General features: G+C 39.3%; 1 protein-coding gene across 5 annotated transcripts in view; it reads left to right on the top strand.

The window, feature by feature from the left end:
* Positions 1 to 12155, top strand: part of CAST (calpastatin) — a 98875-nt gene that overhangs the window by 48675 nt on the left and 38045 nt on the right. For 4 of the 5 annotated variants that reach the window (XM_067569265.1, XM_067569262.1, XM_067569263.1 and 1 more), the window contains 5 exons: positions 3769 to 3828; positions 6515 to 6580; positions 8949 to 8999; positions 10300 to 10356; positions 10490 to 10582. In XM_067569265.1, the coding sequence (XP_067425366.1) occupies positions 3769 to 3828; positions 6515 to 6580; positions 8949 to 8999; positions 10300 to 10356; positions 10490 to 10582 (327 nt within the window). The remainder of the gene's footprint in view (positions 1 to 3768; positions 3829 to 6514; positions 6581 to 8948; positions 9000 to 10299; positions 10357 to 10489; positions 10583 to 12155) is intronic. The other variant, XM_067569264.1, reaches the window with a different exon arrangement.

The following is a 12155-nucleotide window of genomic DNA, read 5'->3' as shown; positions in this document are numbered from 1 at the left end:
ACCACCACCAAGAACAGTAAAAGGAAACCATCCAAAATTGCCTCACATCAAACAGCCAACTTGTCGGTAGTATAGCAGATATCAAACAAGCATGACAGTTCTACACATTTATTTATTAACATGCTTTCTTTTGCTTACAGATAAAGGGGGCCTTGGGTGATACAAAGATTGGGAGGACAAAAATCCTCCCTCCACTGCCTTGTGATGCCCATTCAAGTGAAGGGTCTGAGGCAGTTGAGGTCCTTGAACTCTGAGCACCACAGGGGGAACACTCCTTCAGTGCATCCTGGGGTGCACTATGCCCCAGAAGCAGCAGGAAGACCCTGTTAACATTGTCCTATCCCCTTCATGATATACCATAGAGCAGGTCTGCTGCAGGAGGGGAACAGCCTGTGCCTCATGCTACTGAGGGAGCCGTTTGGTTTCCACACCACCCATGCTCAGGCCTTTTCTGGGGAGAATGGCTAGTGGATCCACATCATTGTTGACCCATTGAGGCCAACACCTATTCTTTCTCAGACTTTTCTGCTTGGAGTTAACCCCTTCATCTTTGTCATTATTTAATAACAGACATTCACAACGCTGAGTGAAACTGTTCTGTGAGACGTTTTGACAGAGATGGAAACATAGTTATTTGGCATAGTCACATTAAACAGACTGCTTTCTGAAAAAGCATTTTCTGAGAAAGCATTGTCATCTATTTGTAATTTGTGCTACGTGGTGTGCATACATGGTGCTAAAGAGAGAGGAAGCTGTGAATGCTTCTTATTGCATGTATTTCAACTATATGCAAGGATTGCTGTTTCCTGGAAGCTGGGAATGGGCGACAGGAGATGAATCACTTGATGATTACCTGTTCTGTTCATTCACTCTGAAGCACCTAGCATTGGCCACTGTCGGAAGACAGGATTCTGGACTAGATGGACCATTGGTCTGACCCAGTATGGCCATTCTTATGTTCTCATTCTGTCAGTGTATCGTGAGAAAAAGGTGACTCCAGACCTCCTAAAAAGTTTGGTGATAATGTGTAGCATTACATGTTTGGAGGTGGTGTGCTCATCTGTATTAATATGTATCTTTACTACATGACAGTGAGGGTGACTACTGTGAGAAGGGGTGGCACAGATACTTATTAGTCAAGTAGCAAGAACTCGGATGACTTCATATGTGTAATCTGCTTCTGCCTAAGAGTATTGTGTTGTAGAACAAGATACAGAGACTTCATCCCCTGGAGTTTACCTGTTACCTGAGAAAGATAGAAGAGGTTGTCAAAAGGAATATTTGTTTCAATCCTTCATGTAGAAGTCTATGGATTATGACACTTTTTTTCAGAATGTGCCTTTATTTTTCCATTTTAATATTGCATCCATTCCTCTGGAGAGAAAAATGGACTTGTTTACATACAATATGCAGAACAGCTCTATAGCTAGAGGATCAGTTGTATGTTGTGTTCCAAGTATATTTGGAGAGAGTAAATCTATTCCTAATATATCCAGGATATAAGAAAGAGTGGAGAACAAGTTGCTTGTGACTGTTAATTGTGCAGCACAGCTCTATTATTGCCTTAATTAAAGTGACACTATTTGTCACTAAAATGTATTTACGCACAACTTTTACCTATAACTGAGGTTCCTATACTTATTCCGTTTGTTTACTTTGTACATTGTGATGACACTTTTTGTGTATTAGACTTTCACTGTTTATCTTATACAGTTTTTCTTCTTCTGTGTGGGTCTTTTATACAGCAGATGGGAGAGATCAAAATCTCTTTTAAAAATAGAAAAATAGTACTGTAGATCCACAATGTGATGGGGCACGGCTGCTGGATAATGCACTCTTCTGGTTGAGTGTGGGACTAGCAGCCCTCCCTGTTTGATTCCTTCCCTGTCTCCTCAACTCTTCATACACTGGTCTGTGCTGAAGATGTGGCTTAGCCCTCCAGCCAACTCACAAGCAAGCATAACTCCTTCCGGGGTAGCAAAAGTCAAAGTAAAAAGTCCCAACAAAAAAGGAAGGTTCTTCAGCCTTTCAGGGATTTCTCTTCAGGCCAGTCTCTGGGCTACCTTTGATTAGTCTTTCTGGCTCTGGGATAGAGTACTCAGCCTCCCAGGCCAGTTCCCCTGGAGTACCATTCTCAGCCTCTGCTGAGTTTCTGTTCCTTGTTTCCTTCCCTACTCCAATACAGAGCACTGAACCCTCAGGCTAGTCACCTGGAGTACCTGGCGTCCTGCCTGCGATTCCACTCTCAGACTCGTCTCTCTCAGCCATCTTGTATAAGGCCCAGGTGTCCATTACTATCATCCTTAGTCCTGCCCTCTCAGGCTGGAAAGCAATAAATTAATCACAGCTCAGGTGTGACTTAAAAGGGGCCAATCACCCCATGACACACACAAATTGGCAGGTGGGCTCAGGGACAGATTTAGTACCTGAAACTTTTGGTAGCTCATTGTTTAAAAGCCATTAGATTATAAATTGTCCATGTCTCTTTAAACTTCCTTTAGTTTTGTCCTTTTTTTTTTTTTTTTCTATGATGGAAAATTTGGGCTCTGGAAGATTTTTGGAAATGCTTATTGGGACACGTTCACCATTGACTGATCTAAAAAAATTTTCTTCCTTTTTTGAAACTCTCCTAAGAGAAAAGAGGTAAATGAGGAAAGTGACATTGTCACTGTGTTCATATGAACAATATGCATTTTAATATAGTAAAGTGCAAGGTCCTACATTTAGGACCAAAGAATGTAAGTCACATTCCTTGGATGGGAGACTGTATTCTGGAAGGCAGTTACTGATAAAGTTTAGAGATCATGGTGGATAACCAACAGAACATGAACTCCTAGGACAATGCTGTGGCTAAGATGACTACCGTGATTCTTGGATGTATAAACAGAGGAATATTAAATAGGAATAGGGAGGTAGTATTACCTCCATATGCAACATTTTTGAGTCAGTTACTGGAATACTAAGTCCATTTCTGGAAGCTGAAGCTAAGTAAATTCAGGCTAAAAATAAGGCACAATTTTTAAACAGTGAAGTTGATTTAACGGTAGAAACAGCTTATGGAGGTATTGGTGCATTCTACATGACTTGAAGTCTTCAAATCAAGATTGGATGTCTTTTAAAAAAAAAAAAAAAAAAAGCAAAATATGATGTAGCTCAACTACAAGATACGGGCTTGATTTAGGAATCAGTTGCTGAAATTCTATGGCATGTGTTACTCAAGAAGTTAGGCTAGAAAATCATAATGATTTTCATATTGATAATGATTATGATTATCATAATGATAATGAAATTCCTAATTTCTGGCATTAAAAGTCTGACTCTGAGTGTATATTAAACATTTTTGGCAATCTAACAAATCCGAGGTTGTCTTTGAGCAAACACATTAAAATATGCAAGAATCCTGTTTTTAGTATATACATTTCAATATCTATATGTGTTTCTGTATTGGAGAGCAGGATTCTTATATATTCCAGTATTCAGTTAGAAATCTGCTTTCAGCATACTTCAGAGATGAAGCAATTTCTACAGTATAGCTTGGGAACCCTACCTACTCACAGAGAAGCAGAGTTAGGATTATGTTCTCTAGTGCAACAGAGAATTGAAATAAAAGTGATAGGCCAAATCTCCAATCCTCAACCTGAATTTTAGCCTGAGTTCTAACAAGCCTATATGCTTGAATGGTACAAACATCTGTTTTAATAATCAGCTAACATTTTAAGTGAAGGTGAAATTGTTTTGAAGTAATGTTTTGATTTTTTTTCCCCCCAGACACAGCCCACTTCTGCTGTCGAAACAAAAGCACCAGATATGAAACCCACTGAAACAAAGGTATGAAGTCCTAAGGAATGAATCTTTGCAATTTGAGTCAGAAGACCTGGTTTTTACTTCAGACTGTCACTGACTCATATGACCGTGACCAAGTCACTTCTTTGTTTCTCAGTTTCCACATCTGTAAAATAGGGATAAAGACACTTATCCTCTTATGCAAAACACTTTGTGGACTCTGGATTAAGCATTTTAGCTTATTCAGAACCTCTTGAGTTATGCACAAAGGCCCTGATCCTGCAAACCCTTAATTACAGGTGTAACTTTATTTATGTGAATAGTCCTAGTACAGGATTTGAGCCTTAGTCAATGTGAAATCACATGTTCTCATTAACGATACCCTCATTCCTCTCTAGTATCTTCCTTTCTGTTTTCGTTAACACTTGTGTTGTGCCTTCAGTAAGGTTGCAGGCTCCTCAAGGCAGGGGGCTGTTTCATCTATGTCTTTGTAGAAAGGGGCCTTAATCCTGATTCGGGCTTTTTGGTCACTATCATAATACAAAAAAATATATAATAATGATGTTGTCCCTTCTCTCTGCCTATCTGTTAATTCTTGCTCTGGATCAGAATATTGATACTGACAAAAGTCCTGCACTCCAGAATAGGGTTCTTGCTCATTTCAATATGTTGTCAGCTTTCCGGACCAGATCAGGTAGAGAACAGAGGTACAAGATACGGATTTTTCTAATGTTATACGTATGTAAATCAAATGCCAGATTGATAGGTCTAAATTTGATCATGCCACTTGGAGGTTGAAGTCCACTATCAGCCTATTTATATTTATTCACATTAGGGAGAATCCACTTCAACATTCTGATTTAGTCTGCAGTCTGATTTAGCAAGAGAAGCTTCATTTGCCAAACCTTTACAAATAAACAGTAAATGTTAAAATTTTTCAAAGCTGTAGCACCTTTAAAATTACCAACTACTTAAATGTCAAAATATTACGTGGTAAAAGGCAACTTTCTTCTTCTTTTCCTTTGTACCACCTCTGCCAGTTCAAACAGTGTAGTGCTGTAATTGCTCAAGGATGTTTGTGACTCAGGCCGTGTCTACACTTACCTCCGAGATTCGGCGGCAGTCGACTGGAGTTACGCAAGCTACGCAAAAAACTTGCGTAACTCCCGTCGACTTCTCTGTTTCTCTTCTGCGCGCTGTCTTCACTGCACTGCGCCGACGGGAACCGTGTTCCCATCGACACAGCGCTACGCCACTTGAGAAGGTGGTCTTAATACATTGATTTCTGGATCGACTGAGCCGGTCTTCACTGGCTGCTCAGTCGATCCAGAGAAATCGATCTGACGGCGGTGAATTTGCCGCTGTCAGTGAAGACGTAGCCTCAGCTCTTTTGGCAGTTGTAGCCACAGTGGATGCCAAAATATCTAATTTATAAATCTTTACCTCCACAGACAGTCCAAAAAATCTAGATACTATACACCTGACAATAAACTGGACAATTATTAAACTGTTGTCTAATCCTTCATTATCATCACTACTCAGAAATGTAGAGATTCGTTGTCACTGATTTAAGACTTGTTTTCTGATGAAGATAGATTAATTATGAACCTGCATCAAAGAGCGAATGCACTCCTAACATGCTCTTTACGTGCAGCATTATCTGTATGATGGCACCAAACCGGCTATCTATTAATAGAAAAAGTAGTCACTTTTCTATTTATAAATTCAAAACAAGAATGTCTGCAGGAAAAAAACATAACTACAATAGCAGGGCATAAATGCCCACCCTACAACATTTGAAGACTTGAGCATAGAGTCCCGCAGGAATTTACTATCCTATCTTTATCCTGTGTTAGGGGATAGACAGAGCATAGGGTCCCACTTGGAATTCATATTTGGGGACCCATTATGAATCATTGATCAGTAGAAACCCTGGCTGCCAATAAAATAAGAATGGAAGGTGTATAAACTGTTAAAGAAACACAAACAAATAAGAAGCGCTGTCCTCCAGATCCTGGAAAGCTTTTCCACGTCTTGAAATGTAGCTGTTTTGAAATGTAACTTCTATGTTGAATGACAAAGTTAGTCTCCAATTACTGTTCCTCTTCCCCTTCCTCCCAGATTGTGTACGTCTCATTGTTCCTTCACTTTGCCTATCCACCTCTCTGATAACTCTGAAAGCAACATCCTGATATGTTTCTTCATTACTTGCTCGCAAGATCTAAACAGGCAGAAGGAGCTGAAGTTGCATTTGCAAATGAAAACACATCTGGTTATAGATTTTTATTTCCTAAATCAAACACTTACACATCTGATGCTGTCTCTTCTAGTATTTATATAACAGAATACTTTGTACTGTGAACAATTCTGCTTAATGTTAATTTTAAAAAATACATTAACCCCCTTAAGAATTTAAAACATAAACCATCCAGTAAATGCACAATGAGATTTGTACTTTGCAATCTAAAACATTCAGAGAAAGGACTCCTTGCACCATAAGAAAATAGTCACATATGGTTACTAATAACAATATTGGTAAAGCAAGCAGCACAGAGTTTCACTTTAACTCTCAGTAACAGCCATCTCTTGGAGTTTCACTACATCTGTTTTCATGTATAAACATAAATGGTAGTAAAATACTTTATTTTTAATCTCGTTTTCCCCCTACAAGTCTCTACTTTTCTTAGGAAATGCATTTTTTAAAAAAATGGAATTTGTACTTTAATACCAGGCTACGTCAAGCCATAGCCAGACCAGCGGACTGCAGTCTCAGAGCAGGAAGAGAAACAAAGTTCAGGTGATGCACAATTGACTGTGTCCTCTGTCTTCAGTCACTGCAGCAGCATGTTTTCACCACTTAGCACTTCCCCCATGAGGCATGAGCTAATAATCTTCAATTCCAGTCTTTTGTTTATCACGCTTATTCACACTGCAATCTTCCTTATGGGCCCAACACACCTTGGAGATCAATTGTCAAAAACAAATTATTCTGGTTCCTCGTGCCTTCACATCTGTTGCATTTCCTCGTTGCTCCAACCGTCAACTCACAGCAAAAGTCTGTTTGATTGATAGTGCAGTAATGTTAGAACACAATTTCTAGCTTCATCTCTGCACAAACAATAATAACCTTTTTGGACCAGGAGACATGAAAGATTAGGATTACCTACTTCAATAACTGATTTACTTGATTGATGGTGTTGAGTGTGGGTGCGTGCGTGCGTGCGTGCGTGTGTGTGTGTGTGCATGCATCAGAATATGTACATGTATTCGTGTGCATATATACATATGGTTGGCATTTAGTGTGTAAATGCATGCATACAAACTGTGAATGTATCTGAGAAACAAAACTTCTTAATCAGTTTTGTAAATGGAAATCCAGAGGCTATCAGTATGTTTAAAATATATGGTCTGTGAGGTGAAGTGATTTATTTTCAGCGTGGAGTACAGGAATTTCACTCCTACTTCCCAGTTTTATTTGACTTGCATTATCATTTACTGACTGTATTATGATGTCATGCTATATACCTTAATCTGCAGCTTCAAGATCTTTGTGTCGTTTGTGTTCATGCATGCATGTGCACAACCTCCGAATTTCACATGTAAATTTGTGGATCTGTGCATGGGTTTAATTTTTTTTCTTATTTGTTGCGTGCTAAGTAGTGAACTGTTCAGTAAACTTCACAGTGGGGTCAACTAATACAGGTAAAAGCCAAAATACATCTAAATAATTTATAATGCCTCTCAGGTGAAGGAAAAAAGCTTTCAAAATTATAATAGACAAATTGCACACTTAAATAATAATCTAGTGGTTATATCCATTGTTTTATTTTAAATGTGATTCTCTTGTAGATAGCTATAAAAATGTGGCTTCTTGTTAGTATGTCTGTCTCTAAATGTGCCTTCCTTACAAGTAAAAATATGTATTTTCTAACTGATGTCCTGAAACTCAGTTTAGGATCTAAAAGTTAACTTTCCATATAGTTATTGTAGCCAGGATTTCCCTCAGTGATTGTGCAGCTAAAACTTAAAAAGAATGCTGAGCCACTGACTAACAGCTAACTCTCCAATAGCTGTGTTAACTCTGCAGGAGTACAATTAAAAAAACCCCTAAAAATAAGAAGAAAAAAGTCAGGCCATATCCACACTGTGAAGTTTTGCCACTTAGCTATGTTGCTCAGGGGTATGATGAGGTGTGATATGTGACAGACATAGCTGTGCTGGCAGAAGCCCATAAGGTAAATGCTGTTTATACTAACAAAACTGCACTTCTCTTGATATAGCTCAGGCTGGTTGATGCTAGAAAATTAGATTGACCCAGCTTCATTGCTATGGGGTGTGAAAAACCCACACCTCTCGAGCAGCATAGTTAAGACAACCTACGTCTCTGTGTAGACAATAGTAAACAGACAGAAGAACTTAGCTAATGCCTCTTGAGGAGATGGATTTACTTATAGTGACTAGAGAGCCCCTCCTGTCTGCATTGTAGTGGTATAAGTGTAGACATAGCCTTATTTTGTTTGGGGAGAGGAACAAGCTATGCCAGCAAAAGCACAGCTGTGCTAGTATAGCTGTGTCCACACTGGGCATGCTTTGCCAGTGTAGTATACTAATATAACTATACCAGCAAAACACTCCCAATGTAGACAAGGCCTCAGTAAAGTAAGCAGATATGACTACAAGCACCTATATTCAGTAACTTTTCTGGCAATAACCACACTGTTTTATTTGTTGTGGGAATTCATAACCTCCAGACATACAACATATTAATGATACTTATTGTACTTTGAGTTGAGATGAATCATAGGAGTATCATTCTGATGTGGCTGAAACAACTTCAATTTGGGAAAGTGAAATTTTTGGTTATCTTTACTCCGTATTCTTATTTCATGGCCCAAGTGAAATGTGTATATAAATAATAGGTGTGTGTATTCATCTGCTGTGTTTCGGCCCTGCTCCAGTAATTTATAATGCATGGCCGAAGTCCTATGTCCCTGTATTTGTAAGTTGCAGGATGAGGACGCTTATTTATTTATAATACATCTATATTTGAGTGTTTGTGTATAAATATGCAATATGTTTTAAAACATGAGAAGATAATCGTCATTGCAAAGAACTAAGTTGCTTTTTTATCTTTTGTTCTGAATATAATATCTTCTATATTTTAGACCACACAAACTGCAAAAACAGAACCTGGAAAAGTAGCACAATCACCAAAGGTAAGCTACTGCTTTTGTTGAATCAGCGTGTGTTCTTCTTCGGAGAAGTTTGTAATGATAAGCTAAATCCTTTGCCATCACTGGATCAGATGTTTCCATCTTTTCATAAGGGGTAGAAGGAAACAAATGCATTCAAATGTGGTAGGCCCTGGAGCTCCTCATGTTGGGAGTGGAGGTAGCACATTTCTGGGGAGCAGGCACTGTGTTGGGCTTCCACTCCAGCAGCAGATTTCAAAGCAGAAACTAGCATTAAATCCACCCTGCACCTTTCACCCTTAAGGGTCATATGTGGGTGGGAAAGAACGGAGAAAGCTGACCTCATTTATTCTCAGGGAAGGGAGGTGCTCATAGAACATGATGCAAAATCTGTGTTGCTGCATGGCTGTCTTAGAATTCACAATGCTTCTTCTGCCAACTGCTTGCTCTTCTGCAGAGTTTTTCTAGGGAGAGGAATAGGTTTCCCTATCTGCCTAGTAAATTTCAGGGTTTTTTTAAAGTTAGGGTTTTTTTCTCTCTCTTTCTTTCCCTTTCTCTCTTCTGCAGGAGATGGGAGAAGGCACCTGAAAACTAGCTTAAAAATAAAAATAAAACAGAATGATTCCAATAATTTTTTTTGAAGGATATATGCAAAGTTTTGGCCCATTTTTATTTTTGACCAAGCTGAAAGTACATATTTACAAATAAAGATAACCCGTATTTATAGGTTCTTCCAAGATCTTTTCTTTCAAACTTTGAACGGTGCATGAATGAAGAGAGATTCATTTTCACAAACCCCAACTATGCTTTTTCTCATCATATGGGACCAGGGTATGTCTGTGCAATCATCAGCTGAGCTAGCTAAGTGTGAACTGTGCTTACCTTGAGATTAGTTGAGAGGCTAAAAGAAAAATTATCACCGTGAAGTAAACTAACAGGAATGTATAGCTAACAAAAAGGCTTTAAATAAATTGAGAGAAGTATTTTTACAACCCCTTGAAAAGAGCCCATTGTTTTTAAAGCCTGGCTACAACTACTCCCAGATATCGCTTTCCCCTTTTGAGCATAGTAAGCCCATGATTATACTCTTGGGATATATGTAATCTGGTTGGAGCAGGAATTGTGTCTTCCTTTGTTTGTGCAGCCCTGACAGTCAGAAAATAATAATTTCCTGTGTCTCTAAATTGTCTAGTAGAACAGATTACATGTATGTTAATAATTTTTAGTGTAGTTTACTTGAGTGAATAACTCTTAATAGTTAAATATTTTCTAATCTATTCTAATATAGCTATATGTTCTAATATATCTGTATTATTATTGACAGCCAGTTGAGTCTCAAACTAAACATCACTCTAAAGGGAAGCAAAAGCAACATGGTGGGGTGAGTTATTTACATTTTCTTCTGTTTTTGTTTGTATGATTGGTTGGTTGGTTTATTAGTTTTCTTAAAACTAAACAAAAATACCGTGTTAAAATCTGTCTGACACATTAACAGCATATTTATGGTTGTACAGGCAAAAAGCCCATCCAAACAAACTAGTCCAGGAAAAGTGGCCACCGGTCAGACTGACCAGTCAACGCAAGTGTCTTTGGTAGAAGATCAAAAGGTAAAGCAGAAGTGGAAATCCCTTTACTACTTGTGTGTTTGTTTGTATCACGGGAGCACTTACTAGCCCTAGTCACAGACCTGGACCTCATTGTTCTTGGTGTGTACAAACCCTGAACAAAAAGACAGTCCCTTTCCCAAAGACAGACTGTCTTTTTGAAGATATGTGTGACAGAGCTTTTTGTGCTATGTTAATCTACAGTCTAAGATCAATACACATGTATAAAGCTTTACTGTTTGGGATTTAATGGGACCTTTGAATTTTGCTTATTTAACTTTAATAATGCCTTGAATATATTGATTGAAAAGCACTGATGAGCATGGTGTACAGAATATATTATGGCTGAACAATTGATCAGAAACAGCATCTTTTAATAGGTGCTCTGCAATAAGGGTGTTCCTCAAAGCTTCGTATCCTCTCTTATGCCAATCCTAGCTTTGTAACGTGTTGCAGATGTTTTTGAAGGTGAACCATATAAAATCATTGGCAGTTGGGCCTGCCTAAGCCAGAAGTACTGCACATTTGAGACTCTTCTGACATTCCCCTGCAAGCTCTGCATGGCTCAGGCCATTCTTTGGGTCAACACTGCAATGTAAGCCCAGGGTTAGAAGAACTCAAATTAGCAGATTCTGGGTTTGTTAACCTAAGGCTTGCGTGTATACACTCCGTTGTAACCCGGGTTAGGAATTGTTGAATCCTGGGTCACAACCTGGGGCTATAGTGTCTACAGTGCATTATGTAGGCCCAAATCCAACCAGCCATATCCCAGACTTCCTAGCATCCTCCCAAATGTGGCTGCTCTAGCCCTTTGTTCGCAGTGCAGTGTGGAAAAACTTGACTGCCCACCAAATTTGACTGTCCAGAGGGTAAAGAAAGTTGGCCCGTGGAATTGTGGAATATTTTTGAGAGACTCCCATAACAAAAATCTAGTTGGGCTGCATCTATACTGCAAAATCAGTTTCAACCCTGTTTCCTGGCTTGACTCAGGCTCAGACCCTCCACCTCTATGGGGTATTGGGACCCTGGGTCTGAGCCCTGGGTTAACATGATTTGTGTGTAGACAGAAGAGGGGTTAGGCTTGAGCCTGAGTCTGAACTCTCAGCTTACATTGCAGTGTAAACATACCCTTTCTCAATTTGTTTCTCTCTTTCCTTCCTTAATGAAACATGTGAGCATACAGGGGAGCCTAGTGTCAATCAAGGGTGTGTTCTTTGCTCTGTTTAACACCTAAGCACTGCCCTACTCGATGCTTGGCTCCCTTTTCCATTGAGTGTTTCATGCAGATTTTGAAGAGCTGACAACTGGCCTAACTGGAAGGGGACCAAGCTGGCAGTATGTAGGTGTGCAGCACTTCATCATGACCTGTAGGACTGAAGGGAACTTAAGGATGGAGGATGATGGGTTGGGTCAGAGAGGGGAAAGAAGAACAGGAGAGGTAAATTCAAAGAGGTCAAAGGAAAAAGAAGGCAGAAAGCAAAGTGGGATAATCAACACTGAGATTACTCTGTCATTTCATAAATCTCTCTCAGATGTCTGTCTGGGGCTGAGGGTATGTCTACACTGCAGTGGGAGG

Source organism: Emydura macquarii, unplaced genomic scaffold, assembly GCF_026122565.2.
Source record: "Emydura macquarii macquarii isolate MOO-44397 ecotype Brisbane River unplaced genomic scaffold, CSIRO-AGI_Emac_v2 contig_2897, whole genome shotgun sequence".
In the NCBI taxonomy this organism is placed as follows: Eukaryota; Metazoa; Chordata; order Testudines; family Chelidae; genus Emydura; species Emydura macquarii.
This window is presented reverse-complemented; position numbering and strand designations above follow the sequence as displayed.